This window comes from Lupinus angustifolius, chromosome LG16 (assembly GCF_001865875.1).
Source record: "Lupinus angustifolius cultivar Tanjil chromosome LG16, LupAngTanjil_v1.0, whole genome shotgun sequence".
NCBI lineage: Eukaryota > Viridiplantae > Streptophyta > Magnoliopsida > Fabales > Fabaceae > Lupinus > Lupinus angustifolius.
This window is the reverse complement of record NC_032024.1, coordinates 11,866,804-11,892,862: the sequence shown is the minus strand read 5'-3', so window position 1 is coordinate 11,892,862 and position 26,059 is coordinate 11,866,804. Positions and strand designations below refer to the sequence as shown.

The 26,059-nt window shown below is 34.0% G+C and overlaps 2 protein-coding genes across 3 annotated transcripts; both read left to right on the top strand.

Annotated features, from left to right (window-relative positions):
* LOC109328924 (putative pentatricopeptide repeat-containing protein At1g12700, mitochondrial) lies at positions 395-4,990 on the top strand. 2 transcript variants are annotated; one of them, XR_002105490.1, is made up of 3 exons: positions 395-2,250; positions 2,811-3,803; positions 4,145-4,990. XR_002105490.1 is itself a non-coding variant. In XM_019562566.1 (2 exons), exons 1-2 carry the CDS (start codon positions 478-480, stop codon positions 2,909-2,911), a joined length of 1,797 nt encoding a protein of 598 aa, XP_019418111.1. In that variant the 5' UTR covers positions 395-477; the 3' UTR covers positions 2,912-4,990. The 2 variants fall into 2 exon arrangements, 1 of the variants encoding a protein (XP_019418111.1); XM_019562566.1 differs by having other exon boundaries at positions 2,888-4,990.
* LOC109329013 (DNA mismatch repair protein MLH1-like) lies at positions 7,864-26,059 on the top strand. Its single transcript, XM_019562674.1, has 16 exons — positions 7,864-8,228; positions 8,485-8,657; positions 10,715-10,787; positions 11,961-12,095; positions 12,202-12,412; positions 14,239-14,387; positions 16,256-16,354; positions 16,608-16,677; positions 16,777-16,912; positions 18,903-18,997; positions 19,093-19,201; positions 19,506-19,671; positions 20,844-21,005; positions 21,346-21,505; positions 23,631-23,791; positions 25,780-26,059. Exons 1-16 carry the CDS (start codon positions 7,995-7,997, stop codon positions 25,822-25,824), a joined length of 2,178 nt encoding a protein of 725 aa, XP_019418219.1. The 5' UTR covers positions 7,864-7,994; the 3' UTR covers positions 25,825-26,059.

Sequence of the window (26,059 nt, the reverse complement as noted above, 5' to 3'; positions counted from 1 at the left end):
ACTTTGTACCAGAGAATTTTCGGTTCAACCATGTTAAACCGCAATAACCCGGAAAGTGTACTAGATGATTCACTTAAATTTTTAAAAAATAGAACACTATTATATATAATATTTTGTTTTACTCCAATACAAAAAAGACAGAAAATGTTATTCTTATATAATTATATAAAATCTTGTATTGATATATAACTATATATTTATTAATAAAAATGATAAATTATATATGAAATTATCCAATTCAATTAAACTGTTTAACTGTTAAACTTATTAAAAAGAGTATTTGATGTACCTACTCACTCTCACAATATTGATTGATATAGATGCATTGAAAATGTTTGACAATGAATTTGGATTGAACGGTGAAATGAATAATGATAAAATTAAAGTGGCAGAAGAGAAAGAAAGCATAAAAAAAAATCATAACAAAGTCTCAGTGTTACGACCAAATTCGAGGTAGAGGCATAGAGACAAACAACGATGCCAACAAATGTTTATCATTACAGATTAAACTTTCCACATCTTCAATACTTCGTTCCTTTTCTAATTTCCCATTACTCTTTTTCTTCTTCTTCAAAAATAACAGACACAAGTTCCATAAATAACAGACACAACTTCTTGGATTCTATGAGAAACCTCAAAAACATTGATTCTGCTTTCAATTTCTTCCATAAAATGATTACCATGAACCCTTTTCCACCACCCAAAGATTTCACCTTGTTATTTGGGTTAGTTGTTAAGTTGAAGCATTATGCAACTGCAATTTCTCTTATCAAACACTTGTATTCATTAGGTGTTAAACCTAATGTGTTTACTCTTACTATTGTTATTAATTGTCTTTGTCATTTGAATCACACCCATTTTGGGTTATCTGTTTTGGGAATTATGTTCAAAATAGGTTTGAATCCTACTTTGGTGACTCTTAACACTATAGTTAATGGTCTTTGTGTAGAAGGCAATGTGAGTCAAGCAATGACGTTAGTAGATGAATTTGATAAGATGGGTTATCGGCCGAGTAGTCATACGTACGGATCGATGATTAATGGGTTATGTAGGATGGGTGACATTCCGGCTGCTATAAGGTTTTTGAAGAAAATGGAGGAAAGGAAGTGTAAGCCGAGTGTCGTGGCTTATAGCACAGTTATTGATGCTCTTTGCAAGGATAGGTTGGTATCCGAGGCCTTGAATTTGCGCTCGGAAATGGTTAGTAAAGGTATTCAACCTAATCTTGTTACTTACACTTGCTTAATTCATGGCCTTTGTAATTCTGGTAGATGGAAAGAGGCTTCAACCCTACTTAGTGAGATGATGCAAAAGGGAATCTTTCCTAATGTGCAAACCTTTACGATCTTAGTGGACGCTTTTTGCAAAGAGGGGTTGATTATGGGGGCTGAAAGCATTATTAGTTACATGATTCAAATGGGGGAAGAGCCTAATGTTGTCACATATAACTCATTGATTAGTGGTTATTGCTTGCAGAATAAAATGAATGAGGCTATGAAAGTGTTTGATTTGATGATTGATAAGGGTTGCTTACCAAGCATTGTAACATATAATTCATTAATCCATGGGTGGTGTAAAATTAAAGATGTTGATAAAGCTATCTATCTCTTGGGTGAAGTGGTTAGTAAAGGATTGGATCTAGATATTGTCACTTTGAACACTCTTATTGGTGGGTTTTGCAAAGCAAGGAAACCATTAGCGGCAAAAGAATTGTTTTTTACAATGCACAAATATGGCCAACTTCCCGATCTCCAAACCTGTGCCATTATGTTGGATGGTCTATTCAAATGTAATTTTCATTCGGAGGCAATATTGTTGTTTAGGGAAATGGAGAAGATGAATTTGGATCTTCATATTTTAATCTATAATATTATGCTTGATGGGATGTGCAGTTCTGGAAAAACGAAGGATGCGTGGAAACTATTTTCATCTTTGCCTGCTAAAGGGTTGAAATTCGATGTTTATACATATACCATAATGATTCAAGGTCTATGTAAAGAGGGACTATTGGATGATGCGGAAGACTTATTGATTAACATGGAAGAGGATGGATGCATGCCTGACATGTGCACTTATAATGTCTTAGTCCAAGGATTGCTGCGAAAATATGATTTTTCCAGGTCTACAAAATATCTTCAAATAATGAAAGACAAAGGCTTTTCAATAGATGCAACCACAACAGAATTGCTTATCTACAGCTTCTCTTCTAATGAAAGACATGACCATCTTCAAGAGTTTCTGCAACAGACTGTATAAACTTAACCTCCTTAATTCATTACTCAATTTGTGTTCATATTTAATGCTTTATCAGTTGTGTTGCTCATATTATATTACACTTTGTTGTAGTTGAATATCAAACTTTAGATAAAGATAAGTTCATCTCATCTTTTATGTGATGTTCAGTTTTCTTCATAGTTTTTAGGGAGCAATTTGTTTTAATATGCAAAGGGATTGTATTTGTGTATGCTTCTATTTTCTGTTCTAGAATACTTTTATCCTCCTAAGGGTTAGTTTGTGAGTTGTGTTTTGGAGGGAAATAAAAGACTTGAGAGCCATCAAATACACTTTTGAGATGACTTTATTGCCTTCCCTATCCCTTCATTCCCCTCCAATCCAACTCGCAAACGGACCCTAAATATTAGTATCGTTGGTATTTTGCATTTGTCGGCATACAATTTGAAAACAGTGTAGTGTGAACTGTGAATTAAAAAAAAGAAAATTAATGGATATATTCATTTAGTTTTCTTTAGAAATGAATATGTTCAACTATATACATTACATTGTGTTCCTTCTCTCTCTTTTGGCCAAAGAGGGTATGAAGAGGTCTTGTACTTCCTCTTCTGTTGGGTTTGAAATCCCTGTAAGGTTGGCCTAAGCATCCAAGAAGGAATGTGGAGTCACAGAATGGTAAAGTGAACACAAGCAGCAGCACAAGCTGTAGCAGAAGAAGCTCCATATGGATAATAGTTATTGGAAAAAATTCAGAACAAGAACGGTTGACAAGGTAATTTTCTCTGCCACTAAACTATGTAAAATAGCATGGGGCGAAGAAAAACCATAGAGGAAATTATAAAGAAAGATTTAGAGCTCAATGTTTTCTCAATGAACATGTTATATGATAAAGCATTATAGAGTTGTTCGATCCATGTAGCTGATCCCACCTAGTGGGTAAAGGTTTGGTTGTTGTTGTTAAACTATGGAAAATAATTAAATCAATAGAGAGAAAATCAAAGATATGTGTTATTAATTAATAGAAAGAAGTGCAATTTCTCCTCATAATGTAACCAAGCTTTGTCAATATGTGTCATATGATAGCTGCAAGTCCATGGGAGGGAAAGTGCAGTTGTCAGATTGCTGCATACTAAACTGTTTCTGAAGGAAAAGATGTTCCGTCCAAATTATAACAAATAAAGTACCGTGTCATGAGTATGATCAACTATACTGTTTGGTTTTTGAAATTCACAGGGGAGAGTAGAAAGAAGCTTAATTTCTCATTCTAATGCAAACCAACCATTGTCGACATGTGTCATATGATATCTGCAAATCCTTAGAATAGAAAGTGCACTTGGGAGATTGAGGTATCAAATTGTTTTTGAAGTGGAGAAAGTAAAATTGTCTGTCCAAGTTACAATAACTATAATATTGTGTCATAACTAACCAGTGTTTTAAGTTGCGACGTGGCTCGATGCGGCCACATCGTTGTGATTCGATATCACACGGCAATTGCAGCCATTGCAATCACAATATTGCGGCCGCATTACGTGATTTGTTCCGTAATTTAAATCACTGTAACCAACTATAAGGTGATATTTGTGAAATTACACCGGGGAAAATAGAAGTGAGTGTTTTGTTACCTTGCTATCTAGTTAATAAATTTGTTGAGATTATAAATGACAAGTAAAGCTGAAAAGGTGAGTTGATATTATCTTAATATTTCAAGTGACATAATTTGAAGCAAAATAACTTTTTATTTATTTTTGTATTCCTTTTTGCACCTGGAAATGGAAGTTATTTTCGGACCTTGGGTGCCTCATTAAACTCATAAATAGTTATCAGTATTCTTTTTCAGTCCCTTAATCCCAAAATTTACTAATGTTTGAGTTTATCTTCCAACTTCTTGTATGGTGTAAATATTCATCTATAGGCATTTCTTCAGATTAGGTGAATTGGATTGTGCAGTGTAGAAATGAGGCTCTTAGACAGTTGAAGGATCATTTGTTGAGAGCTCAATCCCACATGGTGCAATATTTCAAGTTTCTTAGGTTAAAATAAATGCAGTTGGGGATCATTATGTGGAATCCCCGGCCAACCCGAAGCTGTATTCAGTAGTTATTTTCCAGCTTCTCGCCATGGTGATTGGCGGATCAATTCCTCGTTAATTGGAAAGGTTGGCCATATGAGGGGCAATCTGGGAATATGCTGATAAAATTCATTTGTTTCCGATCTTCAACATCGAGGACAAGGTTCTTATCTTCTATTTGTTGCTGGACCAAGCTTGTTTACGGGGTTCACCATTTCAGATTCGCGTAGAGGTTCTTATCCTCTCAATGTATCTCGCTGATATGCCCTGATTTGCTGGATGAAGAGGTCTTGGAACCAGGATTTCTGCACTGATTGTAATTGAAAGTGTTCTCATTATACAAAGAATCTTGAAAGCATGAGACACACGCGCGCGCACACAGAGGGATAACATACAGTCCGATTTCAGATGTTCTACTTTTCAAATCAAGCAAAAGATCATTTGCCAACTTTGGAGCAGTTTCATTCCTCCTAAATAATGATGTGCCATATAGGATTGGTTACAAATAGATTGATATCTTACTGAATCTTAATGTATCTGCAGATATAGTAACCATCCAAGTAAAAATACTAGTATATATGATCCATCAACATGAAGATGATCCAAGTTTACTTCTTTATAGACTGTAAGTTCTGTATAAACTCACCTTTCAATTACTGTAAGTAAATTTCTTGGATGATATTTATACTTTACAAAGTTGACATTTAAGGAATTAAGTGAAATTTAAGCATAGGAAACGCATACCAGTGCTCATTCTATGAGCATTAAAATAGGCTCACTTTTTTATAACCAGTTGTATCCTCTCACGTTGATAGTAAGAAAGTCTTTTTCGAAACGTGTGATTATCTGTTCCAACAAAGCACGCTTTTGCTTATAGGACATCAACCTCTTAGTGGAACAATTCACAAGCATCTTCAAATTAACAGATTTTCCTAGAAAGATCATATTGTCCAATAGAGGAATTTAACTTCTAAACATTACTTTTAACAATAAAATTAAAAACACAACACTGCATAGAACAAAATTCACAGAAAAGTAGAAAATGCAAAATGAAATTGGGTAAGAACCAATTGGATAGGAGCTTATGTATAAGAGCCAAGTGCATTTAATTGAAAATAGTAGTGAAATAGCAGTTGGAGTGGAATATATATGCATTTTCAGTATAAATATTTATACATAATATCCAATATATTATCTATCATTCATCTAGATTATTTTTTTTGAAAAGTAAATGATAATTAATAATAAATATTATCTATCATTCATTAATGCATACATTTTTTTTCAGATGATAATTTGGCAAATTTACAGAAAATTGTTTGGCAATTTGCTAAAAAAATATTGTAAAGATCAAGAAGGATTACTACATATATGAATACTGACAAGGTATTCTAATAAAGGAATGTCCAATTAGGAAAACAATTCATAATTTTATAAATACAGGTTGGTTGATGAATATATAGAGAGAAAAAATGTGTGCGCTGATAATGTGTATGAATTTTATATATTGCCATATGTTACTCATCATTCATGTTTAATGATTGTTGACTCTTTAAAAATAGTAAGACAAATGAATTATAGATGGAAAAAATGTATACACTGACAGTGTATGTGTTTTTTGTACTATCATTGCAACATCCGCCCTTCATTTTCAGTCATCATTGACTTTGAAAAAAAGTAATTTAAGTGAACGATGAAAGATGCATTGATTGTGTGTATATCTTTATACTATCAGTGCATAGATTTAACACTCATTATAGATCATGTATTGACTATGTATAAATGTTTATACTTACAATGCATAAATATTACAAATATGTATGTATGAAAACTTAAAGAAGAACATATTCAATTAGTGTAGTCAATTTCTCTTTAAAAAATAATACAAATGAATAATGTAACTGTATATAAATCTTTATGCTATACTAAACTCATATATAATATATATTATATGAGGAACATATTCAATTAGTGTAGTCTAATTCTAAAATGAATGATAAACTGATTGTGTATAAATTTTTAAAGTGAAAGTACATAGATACTAAACTTTTATATATATATATATATATATTATATGAGGAACATATTCAATTAGTATAGTTTATACGATTGATTGTGTATAAATCTTTATACTGTATAGATATAGATATGAAAGTCATATATTATGTATATGTACTATGAAAAAGGAACCTAGTCCATTAGTGTAGTCCATTTCTCATAGAAACTCATCTGGGATGGCTATATTAAATAAGATAAAATGAAATAATGATGGATTTAAATGAATTTAATTTGATTAAAATTAGTAAATGATATTGGTATAGATAAATCTATTAACTTATCTAAATATTAGATTGGAAAATCCAATATTAGATTCCTATTCTCTATAACTTTTAATTGTGTGAAAAAAATTTAGAGATGAAAATCATATGGTAGAGACATAAATAATTTTTACTTTATATTTCGTTTTTATTATTTATTATTATCTCACCATGTTTAGACTCAATTTGTGGTTTAAACACGACATATTAGTTTTCTTAGTTTCCTTAGTTTGTAAGATTGGGTTATGACCTAATATTATGGGATGAATATATAATTGTTCTATCTTCTATAGAGTGCTATAATTTGGGGATACAGTTCTAATCACTTATTGCTTCACCAGACTACTGACCAAGTTTCAAGAAAATTTGGGGATCAGGAAAAGTTATTTTTGTAATCAATATTTTTTTCAAGCCTTTAAAGTTAATATAGCAGTGCAATGGTAAGTAAAATCATATTATTTCAAACTATAATCACTTGAATTTGAACCCAACATAGAACACCCTCTCACATACTATTAAACTAATTAACAAGATGTTGTTATAGTGATATAAGATCTTTATGGATTCCCTAACGTTAAATGTTTGATTTCTGAGAAGCAATAGTCACGAGTTCCAAAAGAGATTAACTTATCACAAAAAAAGATAAGAGAATACTCTTAATAATACAAAAAATATATATACCATTAAGCTATAATATTTACTAGTACACCACCATAAAAGTTGTATTCAATAACAATTAAAAAGGTGTATTTAAAAAAAACAGGAATATATATATATATATATATTATGTAAGAGTTGTTTACACTGTCAGTGAATTATTTACTATTCATTTTTATCACGACTGACTTTAAAAAAGTAATCCAAATAAAAAATAAAATGATATACTAACATGATATAAACCTTTACGCTGTTGATGCATAGACATTATACTCTTAAAGAAAAACCACTCAAATATAAAATCAGTCAAATAACTTCCAAATTTATTCTTCCACCATTCGTGTAGTAGATACCTGAAAACAATATCAAATTATTAAATCTCGTCGAACTATTCCACAAGATTCTATAGAAAAAGTCTGAAGGTAATAAAATAATTATTTTTTATAACGAAGTAATCCTTATTGCTGTCAGTGATTCTCTTCGTTTATCGAAATTAAACTTTTAATCTTTAAATTTTTTTGTTATTGAAAACAATATAATAAGAAAGATAAAAGACTAAGAAAACCAAAAGCCAAAAGTTGTCTTGTATGATAAGATAGACAAAGGGTCAGAGAGAGAGAGAGGCACTCTGTTATTATAAGAATATTCTAGAGGCACGAAAAAAACAACCCAACTCGCAAGGCACTGAACACAGTTTGAACCTTCAACTCAAAACCTAAATGAACATGGAACTTGGTAACCATAACTCCGGTGAATGCCCACCCAAAATCCACCGCCTCAGCCACTCCGTCGTTAAACGAATCACCGCCGGTGATGTCATCCAACACCCTCTCTCGGCCGTTAAGGAACTTATCGAGAACAGCCTTGACGCTCACTCCACTAATATTAACGTCATCATCCAGGATGGTGGTTTTAAACTCATCCAAGTCAATGACAATGGCCATGGAGTACGAGTATGTTATTCTTTCCATATGTTTTGATCCGACTCAGTAATATCTATACATTATCAGTGTAACAAGATTTACTTCCAACACAACTCCCGCTACATCATTATTCACCCGTTTAAAAGCGCAATGATACGTTTGAATATGAATGATGATTGATGATGCTGCAGTGAAAGTGTAAAAAAGTTCTACAGTATTGTATACATTGTTTTATCTTTCTTTATTTAACTTTGCTTTTTGGCCATTTTTATTTATTTATTTCTAGTACGAGGACCTGGCAATAATGTGTGGGAGGCACACAACATCAAAGTTGTTAAAGTTTGAGGAACTGATGAGACTGAAGACAATGGGTTTTAGGGGAGAAGCACTTTCCAGCATCTCACATTTGGGTGATGTTACTGTCACTACCATAACCCAAGGGAGTGTGCATGGATACAGGTAAAATTTACACATTTACCCGGGAGCACATCTTCTATCCCAAATAGTATGTCACTCTACTTGCCAGTTCGTGTCATTGTTTTAAAAAGATGTCGAGTGTTACAAATCGTGAGACAAAAGATGTGATCCCAATTTACACTACTACATTGTGGATATTTGATGGATATGAACTAGAGAAATATAAGAAATTTCACATATTGTGTGTTGCTTTGATTCTACTTTATTAAATTTTTGTACTTTTACAGAGGATAATCCTTTTTTGGAAGGGTAAAGGGTAATTAGAGGAAGTTAATAATTTTATTTAATTATGTTTACATTTCTCTCTTTGAATATATGATTTGTGCTTCTGTATTAATTTTATATCTTCAATCATAGTAATTTTAAAATTTTGTTGTGTCCCTATTGTGTCTCATTCATGATTCTTAGCCTTATACTATCCATGTTTTTACTGGGTTCGTACTTCGTAACATGAAATTTTTTGAAACCAAGTCGCTTATATCAAGTTTAAGAATTTAACGAAAAAGTATTCTGACCTATTTAAAATTTCGTAGAAACTTCGAAGTCCTGAAATGCATGAGATAATGGATCACTTATGGGAACCTAACAGAAATCTGTACCAAGGATTCAATTTCAAAATTTTCCAAGCTTAGGGACTTAATTAAAAACCTTTTCAGGGTAGAGTCATATTTGATTTTCCCTATAAATTTTAGTGACCAATAGAGTAATTAAACAAATAAATACTATAAGCATGTCATTAGCATAATAAACTAGCCATAGGTGGTTTAGTTTTGTCATCCATGTAAGAAGCTTCATTTGTGTCAGCAGAGGCAATTATGAGTGTTTCTGTTAGTTCCAGTTATTTCAAATATCTCTGGGTATATATAACCAAAGCATGAATTAAGCATTTCATAGTACACCAATTTTGTTTCTTATCATTCAATTTTTCTCTCACTCTCTAGTATAGTTTGCACATTTTACATGGTATAGAGCTATATGGCTCAACACAGATCCTATTGGAATTCCACCACCACCTCCTCCAACAGTCCAACCCCTTTTGTATCCTCTCTTTCTTATACTCCTCTTTCTCTGCCATTCCCGGCCACTAAGTTAACATATCTGTTTCTTAATCTGGAGGCACTTCATCGAACTTGTGATGAAATCGAATCATACTGAGTATTTCTTCTCAAGTTTGAAGCTTGATGGGAGGGAACACATCGAAGTAGGTTTCTGATGCTCTCTTTGTCAATGTTAGTCAAAACTCTCTTTGAGGGGGAGTATTAGTGCAATATATTAGTCAAAACTAGTTTTTAGTTTAGTCAACCATATAACAAGCATCTGCTGAGTTAACAGAGGCAGTTAGGAGTGGTTCTGTTAGTTGAAGCTATGACAGATCATCTCTTGGTATATATAAGCAGAGCATCAGTTGTATCAATCAAGCTTTTCATAATACGTCAATTCAATTCTTATATTCAGTTTCTCTTAATCTGTAACGATTTCGACTGATNCATTCCCGGCCACTAAGTTAACATATCTGTTTCTTAATCCGGAGGCACTTCATCGAACTTGTGATGAAATCGAATCATAGTGAGTATTTCTTCTTAAGTTTGAAGCTTGATGGGAGGGAACACATCGCAGTAGGTTTCTGATGGTCTCTTTGTCAATGTTAGTCAAAACTCTCTTTGAGCGGGAGTATTAGTGCAATATATTAGTCAAAACTAGTTTTTAGTTTAGTCAACCTTAGAACACGCATCTGCTGAGTTAACAGAGGCTGCTAGGAGTGGTTCTGTTAGTTGAAGCTATGACAGATCATCTCTTGGTATATATAACCAGAGCATCAGTTGTATCAATCAAGCTTTTCATAATACGTCAATTCAATTCTTATATTCAGTTTCTCTTAATCTGTAACGATTTCGACTGACATGCACTGTTTTTTGGGTACTGTTTAACTATCGGGCTTAGTTGTAAAAGGAGAAAATACCTCTCAATACTGTAGATGTAATACCAATGGCCAACCTAATCAACTTATGATCATTTAACTTTCTGATTTTATTGTTCAGGGTATCCTATAAGGATGGTGCCATGGAGCATGAGCCAAAGCCATGTGCTGCTGTAAAAGGAACACAAGTAACGGTATGAAGTAGTCCTTTGTCATTGCTTGAACATTTGGATTACTTTGTGTAAATATCACTTGAATTAATATTATGACAATTAAAATGGTCTAGACACTCAGACTATAAAGATGTTTAATTAAACTAGTTGGCAGTTTATTTGTGCTCCTTGGTATTAACACTTCACACTTTAGAATGTTTAAGCTGCATTCAAAACATGATCTTTTGAACCCGTTCTTTTGCTTCCTAGTTGTAAAACTTCATCAAACCCTTATAACTTGGCACTGGTCTCACAATATGAAGATAGTGCATCACATACTACTATATCTGGGAAGCAGGTTATCAAGCTACCTGAAATATTGACGAAGAGGTTTCTTGTCTTCTTCATTGGGCTATCCATGCCTTTCTATAGTTTTCTGTTTATGTTCTACTTCACTTGCTATTAGTTGTACATCTCCATCTGTATCAATCTCCGTGTTGATCATATATTCATGTCTTTATTGAATCACCCCCAAGATTTAGTTGGAAAAGGAAATGAGAATTGTGATTGCTAACTTATTGGAATTGTGTTCGCTATTTTATGGTGCATATGTTTGGAAGGGAATACCTGGATTTGTCAAAGTTTCAATGTCTCTAGATATGCTCCACCCATTCCATTTTAATTGTCAGCTTAGCATTTTTAAGTTTTTATAAATTGCTTGTCACCTTAGGAGATCAAGGTGTATTAACTACTTTTTGCTTTATTGCATTAAATAAAGTGTCGGTTATGCTAAAGTGACAACTAGAATGGGATAGCTGGTGTGTTGTGGTAAACACAACAAGGTTCGTATCTTCTATTTGTTGCTTGACTAAGTTTGTTTCAGGGGGTTACCATTTCAGATTCACAGAGATTGGGCTGCCTTTGTTCTGACTTAGTTCTGTACTCTGTTTACTTTGTCTGTGTAGCTTTGTTTTCTTTTGTTGTGTCTTAGATCTTTTCCTTCTTTTTTTTTGTATCTATATTCTTATTGTACTTCTGTTTCTATTCACAACAACAACCAAGCCTTAATCCCACAAAGTGGGGTCGGACACATTGTTTGACCGAATGCCATAATGCAAATACTGGTTGTAGACTTTCAGAACTGAGATCTTCTGTTCAAATTAGCCTTGGAATTAACTTTATTGTGGGTTGAAATTCTTGTGCTTGTGTTATTAGGTTGAGAATTTATTCTGTAAAATGGCTGGTAGAAAGAAGGCTTTGCAAAATTCTTATCGAGATTATAAAAAGATTGTAGACTTAGTAAGCAGATTTGCTCTTCATCACACTAATGTCAGTTTCTCATGCAGAAAGGTTGGTCTCTTGAGCAGTCAAACTTATTTAATGCAATCTTATATGATACATTGTCAATTCCATATATTAATTTTCACTTATTGTTTGGGACATGTGTTGCTATCAGTATAATGCTAATAGACCAGATGTTCACACCAGTGTCACATCTTCTAGGCTTGATGTCATCAGATCTTTTTACGGGATTGCAGTTGCTGGCTGCCTGAAGGAAATTAACGTTGCAGATAGTAATCCATCTCCTGCAGTTTTTGAGATGCAGGGTTTCATGTCAAATGCAACTTATGCAGCCAAGAAAATGATTATGATCCTTTTCATTAATGGTATTCATTATCTATACACATACAAATACCTTACTGACATATATAAAGTTATTCATATCATACTATTATAAAAACTAATAGCTTTACTAATATGAATAATACTCACGCAACCATCTAATGGAGATGATAAATTACACTATAAACCTGGGCAAAACTTATTTCTGTATCATTATTGGTTATGGGTGTCAACTATCCCAACAGTAAGGTTGCCACTGTGATCTGATGTTTAAGGGTTCCACTTTGGGAAATTGATTTCAAGTTAGAAGAGCTTGAAGGGTTACCATTCTACCTTTGTAGCTCCCCTACAAAGGTGGGTCCCGTGGAGTGGGCTATCTGACTAAAAACTTCCCAAGTAAGAAATCTGTGTTGCAAGAGTTCAAATATAATATTATTGTTGAAGATTGGCACAATTAAGGAATATAAGAAAGAACGAAGGAGAAGGATCAAGAAAGTTTAGAGAGAAAGAGTGAAAATGTAAATCTGTTATTTCTGAATGTTATTTTACAAGAAGGATTAGGGTCCTTAAGATAGAGAAATTACAATGCATGTGGCCCTTAACAACCTACTAACAACCTCAACTAAAGCCCAACAGAAGGAGCCACATAAGGAAAGAAGCACGTGCACTATTAACTAATGCACACTTCTAATACACATGCATTCTTAACTAAAGCACACTTCTGATAAGGAAAGATTCTGATTTGTATAGTTTTATGACAACTTTATGTCTTGAAATGTATATTAGTATTGGCTGATTTTATGGTTTTTTTATTTTTAATAATTAGCAATTATAAAGGGCCTAACTTCCCTCATTCTTTGGCTAGATTATCCCTGGTATTATTTTATAAATATACAGAAATAAAATCAGAATTTCGCACGGTATGAGAGCTCGATTTGATCCAATCCTGAGAAAATCCTACAGTTGCCAACAAGGGGTGAACCTTCGGACGAGTAGCCAAATTAAACGGTCAAAATTATACCCGATGGGCGCACTCATCTCATCATTGGCCATAAATTTAATGGGAAAAATTATACCCAATGGTTAAGACCTTTGAAGATCTTCCTTCACGGAAAGGCTATATCATTGAAGAAATATTATGTCTAGAGGATAGAAACACTTCCCTTTCACAATGGCAACTTAAGAACACCCAAGTAAGGTCGTGGGTGCTCAACACCATGACCAAGGAAATGGTGAGAATTTCATGTTCTATGGCACTCCAATACCAAAAGGAGAGAATTGCTCATAAGATCGTAGGTGTTGACCTTGTTTCATCAAGTAGACAAACAACAGACCTTCGGACTGAGGCACTTCCAAGGAACACATACGAAACAATCAGGTCCAATTTGGGTGTGATAGATATCTACCACCAGTATGAGGCGAAGTGTTGAAGATTGGGACAAATTAAGGAGAATCACAAGATTCTGATTTGTGTAGTTTTATGATAACTTTATGGCTTTATGTCTTTATATGCAGATATCTTCCCTAAACTCCACTAAGTAGGAGCCTTATCCATGCGACCGTCTCTTTTATTACATGGGAATTGGAAGGTTCCACAATAAACCTTTCCATATGCAATGAAATTTCTACCGTTTCCATTTCATGTCGTCTTGAGTTACGCTGACATTTTTAAACTTTTAGCTGTTTGTTATTTGATGTTATAGTATTCTATGTTTTTTTTGTTCCTTTCAATTTTGTCATTGAGCGAGACTGTGTTATAAGCCATTCTTTATCATAATGTACTTTAATTTTATCACCAATGAATATATAAATTTCTGTCCAATATTCGATAATTGTTTATAGATTCTAATTTACCAGTTATGTTCCGCAGATAGATTGGTTGAGTGGTCTGCATTGCAGAGAGCTATTGAAGTTGTTTATACAAAAAAGTTGCACTGGGCATCAAAACCCTTTGTGTATATTTCAATCGTCTTGCCACCTGGGCAAATCGATGTCAATATGCATGCAACAAAGAAAGAGGTATGAATCTTATTATAAATCTGCATCAGTATATGATTCTATGTTTTCAATAGGCATGCACCAAAGAAAGAGGTACGAAGCTTATTATAAATCCGCATCAGTATATTATTCTATGTTTTCTTATTGAATTTACTGCTAAAGTTTGTAACAACTTGTATTTAGATGAAGTTTAAACTCACCGACCAAAACACTTGACTTGTGGTGGTGTTATTGTTATTTTGATGCTTATTTTGTAGAACATTTGATTGTGAATTGTTGCTAGCATGTTTGTTATTAATTTAAAGTTGATGCTGAAAGAGGGACTGCCATGCCATGTTTCTTGTTTTGTTTTCTTTAATCTTTTCACATGGTATCAATTGTTTCTGTTAGTCTATGTGGATGACATAATCATCACTGGGTCATCAATCTCACAAATTTATGCTCTTGTTGACAAACTGGGCACCACCTTTGCAATTAAAAAGCTAGGAAATTTGTACTATTTTTTGCGAATTGAGGTTAAACATCTTCAAGATGGCTCTCTACTTCTCACTCAAACCAAGTATGTTAAAGACCTTCCTAGGTGTGCCAATATGGAATTTGCCAAACCTGGCATCACTCCTAGGACAACTACTTGCAGGTTATTCAAACTTGAGTCAAAATCCTTTGACAATCCTACTCTGTACAAATAAGTAGTTGGGGCTCTTCAATAAGCTTACATTCGACAATACCATTTTGTTGAAGTGTATGTGGGCAAGTAGATTAATGGATCATGGCAGGAGAAATCCTAAAATTATTGAAGTATGCAGAATACCATCCTTTTTTGCATTGTCACTTCGTAAAAGCGGATCATGATGACCAAAGTTGGTTTGAATTTTTTTGCAAAATTTTTGAATGATAGAAAAAAGTTACTACCTTTTTCAGAAAATAAATCCAAATGCGTCTTGAAAAATCACCAAGATCGATAACATGATACCTCTATCCCAAGTTGGAAATGACACGGCTAGGACCTTAGGGCATCTGAATGCACAACATCAGAAGGAGAATTTGACTATTAGCAACCGGTGGAAATGAAGTTCGAACATGTTTATCAAATTGACATGCCGCATAAGCAATTGGAGGACCTAGGTGATGACTGATGAGCCATCAGGTATCTATCCTCACGCAAACAATTGGGGAAAGGTCTTGAAAATTATATAGGCCATGTGATTTAACTCGTACAACTTTTGTCTGTCCATTTCTCCGGTCCTCTATAGTAAAGGAGTGATTAGTGATGGTTCTAAAACGAATAAAAGTATGAGTGGGTTGATTAACCGAGACAAATTGAAGGGATAACCATATATTTAATCACATTCATGATATGGTTTTATAATCATATATTCAATCTTAATCAAATTCATGTTGTACAATAAATTTGTCACATAAAAACATATCAGGTCCCAAGGTATTATATTTGCTTATACTATCACTACTTACATGACATGCGTAACAGGCTCATAGGGTTTGCTTGAGGTGAGTGAAGGTAGAAAATTTAATAGGATCTTTATTGTTGAGCCTCAACAATGATTTAATCTGGCTGATGATTTTCTATGTATAACAAGTACACATATGTCTAACATTTGGTACCTTCACCTTGTTGTACTTCTGCTTACATTTGCCTTTGAATATCCTTCATGCTAGACACAAATACCTTGTTTAGACCATTAGCAGATGTAAAAACGAATAGAAAGAGTATTACTTAAAATTTATGTGGAAAAATGTGATGCCCCCCCGGAAACATGTGTAGGGATACCACATTTTGAAGGTTGCGTTAAGTTACAGTACTTTATAATGCTGCATTGACTAGTTTTTTCTCTCTTGTTTTTGATTGCAGTGTCTTTGTTTGCGTGCAGGTTAGCATTTTAAATCAGGAAGCTATGATGGAACAGATAATGTCGATGGTTGAATCAAGATTGAGGAGTTCCAAGGAAGCCCAAGCCTTGGAGGAGCAGGTTTTTCTAGGACATTTTACTATACGGTTTACGAATTTTACTAGATGGTTAGAAATATAACTAAACTTTTAAACTTTAGTGTCCAAAACCAAAATCGATGAAAACTGTAGGGGGACCAAAATAGTACATACACCTATTTTAATTTGTAATTGATTCTTGTAAAAGATGAATGCAGATTTTGCTTTGTTCATTTTTTATTTGAAGTACCTTAATTCCATTTTCTATTCATATTTTTGTCCCATGCTTGTAGCAGACTGCTAGGCAATCTTCTCCGTCTCAAATTAATACCAGCATGAAGGCTAACCTCAACACTGAGGCAATGGGTATTGGAATTTATGTCTTTTCTAAGTCTTACTTCTTTCGCTTTTATGGCTTATCATATTGTTTTTCATTTATTTTCCAACATTCTACACTGCTCATAGAATCCAGATCAAAGAAAGTGCCAGTACATGAGTTGGTCAGCACAGATTCGTTAGATCTTGCTGGAAGTTTACATGCCTGTGGTCAACCCAAGTTTGATGGACATACTGAAAAGGGTGCTTGTTTGAATGCAGTAAGGTATAGGCTTCTATATTTTTTGGCACTTAACAAGCTAACAATCTTTCTTTCAATTAATTTTTGTCAGCTCTATTTCTTGGTCCTTTCTTTGTTGAATTCTCTCCTAATCCTTTCATCTTCACTTAATTTTGGAACTTCAATATATTTTTGATTTTTATTTAATTTCTCTTACCTGAGAAAGATGAAAGATATATCTGAATTGCTTGTTTTAAAAAATCACCCTGCCTCTGAAAATATAAAACATAGATACAAGATCAAATCCCTTGATTTTTGGGATTGAGATATGATAACATTCTACCATATAAGTTCAATCCTAATAATCAAGGGTAGTTAATGCACTAAATAAAAAAGATATCCTATTCTTAACACTCCCCCCTTCAAGCTGATGCATGGCATTTGGAACTAGCTTGTCACATGTATACGCTATTCCTTGACCTTAGAGGGGCTTGGTAAAAATATAGACTAATTAATCCTTAAATTCAAAGTGATGTCCCAGTCTCTCAAGAGATGACTTTAGTCAAATATAAGAATTGTAAAAAAGATAAATGTAAAAGAAATTTGATGAAGATAAATCTGAATTGTATTCTGTATTGAATTGAATTGATTGAATTACAATGTAAAAGGCTTATCCCTTTATATAAGAGAGGGAAAGCTTTGGAAGCAAAGAACTGTAGGAGGTGTCCTAAACAAGTCACGTCCTTTAAGTAACTGAAACAGTAAATGCTTAAAGCAGTTACTTAACTAAAACTGCCAATTGTTGTGACAGTTGTCACAACAGTTTGAAATTATTCTAACTCCAACCTCACAACATCACTAAGCTAGGCTTAAGTCTTGTTCTCTAATAAGAATCTAGTGTGCAAAATCCAAAAGTTACATCTGGACTTAAACAAGCTTCGAGAGCTTGTTTGAAAACACTCATTGTTTGTTCAAATTGGACCTCTCTAAGTTATATATGTAGATGTGACCACTCATTGTTTGTTCAAATTAGATCGGCTCACAAAGTCGGTGCTTTGTTATGTAGATGACATGTTGATTACATGAACATCTTCCCTTGTCAAATATCTTATTGCTATACTAAACCTGCTTGAGAGGGGGTTCAGATTTGTTAAGATTGATGTTATCATTATCCAATTCTATTATTGATTAGGACATATTTTGTTATTGATTATGATATGATTATGTAATTATGTCTTTGATTGTTTTCCCTAAAGTCAAGGGATTTATGCTTGTATTAAAAATAGAGAAATAGAATACACAAACTCCTCTAGCCACTTAAACATATTATTCATCCCTTCCAGTTAGGAAGAAGCCTGTTGTGTTCCCTTTAGCTTAGATATTCCTTATGCTCGTTGGCTATAAGCCTTCACAGCCTGATTTTGCCAGATAAAGTATACAGAAAAGCCGCAAGTAAACAAAATAACCTTGTGTGCAATATTGGAAACACTTCAATCTAGGAGGACAAAACTGTACAAAACACTTCTCAAATGAGTGACCCACAAACCAAAAGTGGACTCAAATGAGGGACCCACTTCTCTAATGGACCTGAGAAAGGTGCCATGCGGATCTCACGTGATCACAAAATTAGCGATTAAAACAGCGAGGCAGAGGTCTTAGAAACAGTCTTATGATAGTGGCTGGTCGACAGGACTACTCTGGACCACGACTATTGAAAAATCTGAACCAGTCTTGTGAAGGCGTTTTCCTTCCACTTTTTCTTTGAGTGAGCCATGTCCTTCCATCTATTAACATTTTTCGTTGTTATTTTGAAAGATTGGGGTCACGAGCTCTATGCATAATTGTAATGAGGAGCATGTGTGACCTATGGAATTTTGGATTCTCTTTTTTCCTTCTACATGTAGGCTGTTAGTTCTGATTGCTTTGGATGATATATTTGAGTGCTTGAAATATGTAAGCTTTTGACACTTTTATAAGGATTGAAGTATATCCATTGGTTTATCCTATAACAAACAACTTGCGTTGTTCATGTCAGGTCCTCAGTTAGTCCAAGTAGGAACCCAGAGACTGCTGCAGATCTTACTAGCGTTCAAGAGCTTCTTGCTGTGATCAATAACGACTGCGACCCAGGTATCTTTCTAGAATACTCAAGTACTCCTAACTATAAGTTCATTCTGTGAATTAGGCTGATCGGAATATGTTTCCCGCTGGCATCTACCCTGTAGCTATGATGGACATTTTAAGGCACTGCTCATATATTGGAATGACAGATGCTGTTTTTGTTGTGCTTCAGCATCATACTCATCTTTATCTTGCGAATGTTGTAAACTGGAGGTAAGTGTGTTGTTTTGCTAGTTTATTTTAAGGAATATTTAACTTGGTTTTGGTAGTTTATGTTCAAGAATCTATCACTTGGTTTTACTAGTTTCTGTTAAGGAATCTTTTACTTGGGTTTTCTAATTTACGTTAAGAAATCTTTGAGGTGAGAAGTTTTGTAAGAGTTCATTAATGTTTAAAGCTGTTGAATGCTAACACAAGCTGATGACTTTTTTGGGAGATATAGTATTATATCTGACCTCTACTTAGCACTTTATGCAATCAGGGAATTGGTCTTTGACAGTCTTTAATTCATTTGCAGCAAAGAGCTTATGTATCAGCAATTTCTGAGCCAATTTGCGCACCACAATGCAATATCTATAAGTGATCCACTCCCCTTGAAAGACTTGATTTTTTTGGCACTGAAGGAAGATGATATAGATTTAGAAGTTAATGATGACGACAACCTCAAAGAGATGATTGCCGAAGTAATCACCCTCTAGTTTTACATTAACTGCCATTTTAATTAATGCTATTTATCTCGTCCTATAATCTTATAATATAAGAATAATGTAGCTGTTGTTTATAATGTAGTTGTGGCAGATTAGCTGTAATTTTTGTTATTATGAAGTTTAACTGGAAAGATCGTCAGAAGCTTGCATGCTTTTCTTTTTCTGGGAAAATACGAGATCAAAATTTTGAAGGGAGAGAAGGATGAAGAATTAGAGACAATGTAAAAAAACTATAGGCACAAGCAGAATCTGTTGTGTACATTGGACCCAGTCTACACCTGGCTTCATCCAAAAAATCATTCTGGCACTTTGCTCATTCCTTCCCTTTTCTACTCATTCAGAGATTATAATTCTCTCTTAGTCTTTGTTTCTCTCTGTTCTTTATCTCCTTTCTCTGACATGGTATCACCCTGCTAGCCCTGGCCACTATCTCTATTGGGAATTCTCCTCTCTTACGACCACTCTCTCTTTCGTACTGATAGGTAACCCCTTTAGTGAGTTAGTTACAATAACTATTAGGGGTTGTTAGTGTGTTCGTTTGTTGGAATATGTTATTTTGCCTCTAATACGAAGAAGGATGAGAGGAAGAGGTATCTGATCATTTGTGGAGTATATTTGGGGTCTTTGGGCATGGGGAGAGTTCTAGGTCTCACGAATATGTAATGATTAAAAGGTAAGTCGTACTATCCATTTGTAATATTGAGTTCTTATCTCTAATATGAACCAGTTTCTATAAGTTAGGATGCAAACCTAATATACTCCTGGATATATATTGTCAAGCTTCTACCAGGATAAGGGGGGTCAATAGCTGCTCGTTGACGTTATTGGAGGTTGACGGGATAATTAAAATATCGTACACTACAAGAACTAATTTCTCTTTTGCGGTGAATGTGGTCGGTAGTGAAGCTGCTCTAGCCCCGTAATGGCATAACCTCAACGCCGATGTCGTCACATAAGCTGCTTTTTACCACGTTTTCACTCTGCAAAATTGCTTTTGTGGCTGTCTATGTCGGATTCCAATTGCTCTATTTGTATTTTGATTTGAATCGGGGACAAGTTAATTTTTTTTACACCCATATTTTCATATGTCAGTTTCCTTTCTAACCTGCCATTTGATATTTACGGGCTTTGCTTTTCCTATTATGCAGATGAAGTCGGAGCTGCTAAAGGAAAAGGCTGAAATGCTGGAGGAGTTCTTTGGCATTAATATTGACGAACACGGAAATATTTCTGGACTTCCTGTGATACTTGACAAGCATACTCCTAACATGGATCACATCCATGAGTTTGCGCTTTGTTTAGGCAATGATGTTAGTTATTTTTTTTTCTGTCTCCTCTCTTCATCTGTGTTTGAATAGTCTTATGTTATTTCTTTTACTATATATTTGACCCATTGGTAATCGAATCAGCTAATATTGTGCGCCTAAATTCAGTTTGTGCACTAAATTTATTGCTATGGTCAAAACATTTTTTTGCTTATTTTGAATTCATCTACCCTCCCTAGACCCCCTAAGTGAGTGCCATTATTTATCTAATTGACATTCCATTGAATTCATTTTCAACTGAATATTGATGTTTGTGCTAGTTGATATCCAAGACTTCCATAATTTTTGTTGATAAGTCCTTTTTCCCTCCACATGTTTATGGTAGGTTGATTGGAAAGATGAAAAGAATTGCATTCAAGGAATTTCAGTTGCACTGGGGAATCTCTATGCTATGCATCCACCAATGTTTCCCAATCCGTTTGGTGACGGCCTGTTTAATTACAAGAAGGTTAACCAGCTAGAGCGTGGTACCTTTGATATTACTGGTATGGACTTGATGCTTGTTACTTTATTGATCACCATCAAATGTACATGCATACCCTTGAAAAAGGGACATCTCAGCCCTTTTGTTTTTTTTATAATATGAGAATCCATTAACTGTAGGGGAACAAAAGCATAAGAAATAATTATAAGATATGATTCCCAAATCATATAGTCAATTCTAATCAAATACAGTAAGTAGCAGATCATCTAATAATCTTAAGAATCTCAACTCTCCCTTAAGCTTATACACGTCGAATGCATCTAGCTTGCCACATAAGTGAAGATATATGCAAATTGAACCTTGGACTTCAGATATGATGTACTACTGAATACAGATCATTCCAAATTAGTATTTTGATGGACGATGACGAGCAATCTCTATTTGCTTCGTCCATTATGAATAATATGAATGACTAGATTAGAGGGATTATACAAAGCTGCCGATTATCACAAATGAGCTTCATAGGTTAAATTTTGCCAAAATTTAACTGCGAGAGAAGGTGTTTAAGACATACAAGCTCTCCTGTTGAAAGGGCCATGCCTCTTCATCTAGCAACATTTTGTTTCTGGCTCCTCCATGAGATAAGGACGTAAGGTTTCCTCCAATAGTACGAAGTTAGAACCTTGACCCCTAGCCTTCGTATGAGTATTGCAAAATGCTAGTAGTTATTCTCATAAGTCATAATCGAGTTTAACAACCAAGAAAACACAGTTTCATCTTATTCTTCCCAATAATATATTATTTGTGTATATTTTTTCTAAGCAATAATATTTTGCCTATGTTATTTGTTTATATTTTTCGAGTCAATAATATAGGAAAAAAAGGTTTTCAAGTTAGAGAAATCATGAAATTACCAAACTTTTAAACTACCTTTAGCTTTTATTTTAGACGCTACTTGTATCTAACTTTTCCTTAAGCATTTATGCCAAAAAAAAAACCAGGGCTATCGTACCTTTAAGTGTCAGTTAGGTTACTAAGTGTTGCAACACAATCTGCGGTATATGTATACAAGATTTAGGCAGTCAAGTTGATCCTTCTAAGTAAAATAACAGCATACTTTCTCTAAAATCAGAAAATACTTTTAGACACAAGGAAGGTCTTGGGGGCACCGAGGACATGTATTATTACCCATTATGAGATGGTCACCAACATAAATGGGTCAATTGCAGTCAACATCAAATTGTTGGTATTGATGCATTTGGTTGGAGCATAAAGTTTTGGTTCCTTTTCCTTTTAACATTTTAGGATGTTGGTTCCCCTTTCCAGCTCAATTGGCCTATATCTTCATGTTAAATTTGATGAGATGATAGATATTAGGTAGTTAGAGGAGCTACAAAACCTCGGCTTGTTATTTAATGGTTGTATGACTTGCTTATCGAAGGCAGAGGGAAAACTGACAGTTTGCCACGACTTCGGCATGCAATTTGGGTTTGGATCCTTTGTTGTTGTTGGTGGAGGCAGAGTCAATCTAAGTCAAGTTGTTTTTGGGGAAGGACTACTTTGTTGTTTTCTTATTGGAAAGGACAACAGTTTTTAGGAACAACTTTTTTTGTTAAGGTATATTCAAAAGGAAGGAAAGTACATTTGGGTCTTGTGAGGTTGAGAGAATGTGGTGAAGGGATCTTCTCCTGTACTGGATGAGGATTGCGACACATGGCAACAATATTTATTTAACGATCATGTTGTAAGTTATTTTCTAAGAAAAAAAAGTCTCTTTCTCCTCGTGTTGCAGTAATGGACTCTCCAGTACTAGAGAGGAGCTCAACTTGTGGCCATTATACAACAAACTATCTGTTCATTTCTCTTGATTCTTGACTGTATCATTATTCTGTCATTCTAAGGATCATAGATGATTATTCTGAATTAGAACCTGACTTGCTTACTACTCTCAGTTCCACTATGGTTTATGTACTGCATGTTATTTTAATGCTTAGTTCCTACTTCCTAAGTGTGTAGAACTTTTAAAACTGAAAAATTAACTAGGTTTAAACTTTCTTGACCATGCCATGGGGTTATAGCCATTAAACCTGTTGATTAATCTTAGAAAAATAAATTTATTAAACCTGTTGGTTAAAACTTTCTTGACCATGTTACTGAGTGCCATGCTAAGTGAGTTTTCTATTCAGGGGTTGATGCTATCAACAATAACGTGGAACATGGCATGCCTTCTCAACCTGAAAATGAATGGACACAGTATGAAAGGAAAATACAAGACTTTGTTTTTCCTTCTTTGAGAGACTTTCTCAAACCATCTGTTTCTATGGCTACTAATGGAACCTTTGTTAAGGTAATGCATATATGGTTCTCTTTCATTTTTTTCAATGAGTTGTTGACTTGATCATAGTATACATTGTGTTCTATCAAAAGCCAAGTCTTATAATTTCGGTTAATCTATTTTTTTTGTTAAAATTCTATTATATGCACCGATTAATCTCGGTTCTTTTGTTCCTTCAAATTTTTAAGTATATCTTTTGCTTCGATGTTTAGTTTATATGAGCAAAGAGATACACATTAAGGCTCAATTACTAATCTTGGTGAAGAGTGGAGGAGACAATAACAATTTCCATTAGGTGGAGTCAACTACATCAATCGAACAACATCATAATACTCTGTCATAAATTAGGTTCATTCGTAGAATATTGATCTTTAAATTTTTGTGAATTATTTCATTTTTGTTTTTTCTTGGCCTCCCTATTCCTCTAAAATTGCATGACTGCACACATGTCAAATAATCTAGGATGCAATTCTACCATCTTTCTTATAATAAGAGTTATTGTAACTTTCTTTATCATGTATTCATTTCTAATCTTATCTTGTCTAGTGTCTTCATTCATCAATCACATTATTTTTATCTCTGTTACATGAAGTTTATTCTCTTGGTAATGTTTTACCTTCAATTATCTTGTCTACATAAAATTGTGAGTCTTACAGTTATGTGGTAAAACTTGTCCTTGATCTTGAGTTATACCTTTCTATCACATACGACACATGTAGCACTATCATTTCATCCACCCATTTGAATCTAATGGACACTTCTCCGTCAATTTTTCCATCATGTATGTTTGACTCAAAATACTTAAATCTTGTGACTTGTGGTATAGCATGATCTCCAAATTTAGCTTCTTCTAAAAGGTTTGCCATCCCTTTGCCAACTTTGCTCTTGATATATTTCAGCTTAGTTTGACTTATATGACAGTCAAGTGTAAGTCCATTTGGTATCACTCCATCAAAGCTCTAGCAAGTATATAGGTGACTTCCCCACACCAAAGCAAATTGATTTTAAATGATATGCATATATTGTCTCAAAATTTGCTCTATTTTCCTCTCTAATAGCTTCACGATAGGATTCATGAGCTTAATCCCCGGTAATATGTACAACCGTATGCCTCTTTTGTTCTTATGTAAATAGAGATTATAATTTTTTACTTAACTTGTCTCTTCTGATATCTCATAGTCTAGTTGAACAGCTTTGTAAGTCAACTATTATGTCGTTCTCCTAGAACCTTTTAGACCCTAATAGGTATATGATCCACTCAAATCACCTTGTTATTCTCCATCCTTTTTAAAGTTCTTTCACCTGAAACTCTAAAATTCTGTGATAAAATGTAGAATATTGATCCGCTTATTTTGTGGTTATTCAGTCTAAATGCAAGGTATGATGTCCATCATTGGAATGCTTGTGAAACAATTCTTCCATTTTTTCTTAATATCTTTGTCATTTACCAAAACTTTTCCATCTTCATCACTAATGTATTATAATTGTCTTTCTTTCCCTACCCTTTGCAAGGCGGTAGACACTTCTCTTATTTCCCATGTAACGTAGAGATTTGTTAACAAATCATAGGGTTTGTCTTTTCCTTGTCTCATCTCTTACTTGGTCTCTTTCTGAGTTGTCTTGTGGTTTTTTCCAACTTTCTACATTTTGATACAATGGTAATGCTTGACAACATCATATTTATGTCTAAACTTTGTCTTGAGCACTTTTGTCTCATCATCGTGATTTATAACCTTTTTGTCCAAAGTCTTTAGATCTATCTAGTATATTTTTTTGCTTGGCCATATCCCACATATTGTTAGTACTTCTTTGTACCTCCGAAAACCCTTTTATTGAAGCTCATTCATTCATCTTTCTTCAACTTTCACCATTTAACTCATGAGACTCTATCATGCATTTCTCTCCACCCTACACATAATACTTACATCCCAAACTAAAACTATCCGATGGGTTGATAAAACTCTCTTCATATATTTGATTTACTTATTTTTTTTTTACAGGTGACTTCATTGGAAAGATGGAACCAACTTTTGGGAAGATGTTAGGCATCCCTATGGATTTTTTGAGATTAATGGTAGTAGTTATGCGATATGTGCATTGAAAAATCGAAGTTCCCACAAGTATCAAAACTATGCACATTGCCAAAATTGCTCTCTTGTTATTTTGTTGCATGTAGCCACTTATTATCACATTCCTAAACCTTGGTCCACTTTTTGTCAAAGAAAGGCTGTGTTGTTACTTTCTTAAATGATTTTGTTCTATTTTAGTCAATGTCTTTTT

Coding starts and splice junctions, on each gene's coding strand:
- LOC109328924 (XM_019562566.1), top strand. CDS start 478: ATGCCAACAAATGTTTATCATTACAGATTAAACTTTCCACATCTTCAA. Junction 2,251..2,887: donor AAGAGTTTCTGCAACAGACT/GTATAAACTTAA, acceptor GCATCCAAGAAG/GAATGTGGAGTCACAGAATG.
- LOC109329013 (XM_019562674.1), top strand. CDS start 7,995: ATGAACATGGAACTTGGTAACCATAACTCCGGTGAATGCCCACCCAAA. Junction 8,229..8,484: donor ACAATGGCCATGGAGTACGA/GTATGTTATTCT, acceptor ATTTATTTCTAG/TACGAGGACCTGGCAATAAT. Junction 21,006..21,345: donor CGCTTTGTTTAGGCAATGAT/GTTAGTTATTTT, acceptor TGTTTATGGTAG/GTTGATTGGAAAGATGAAAA.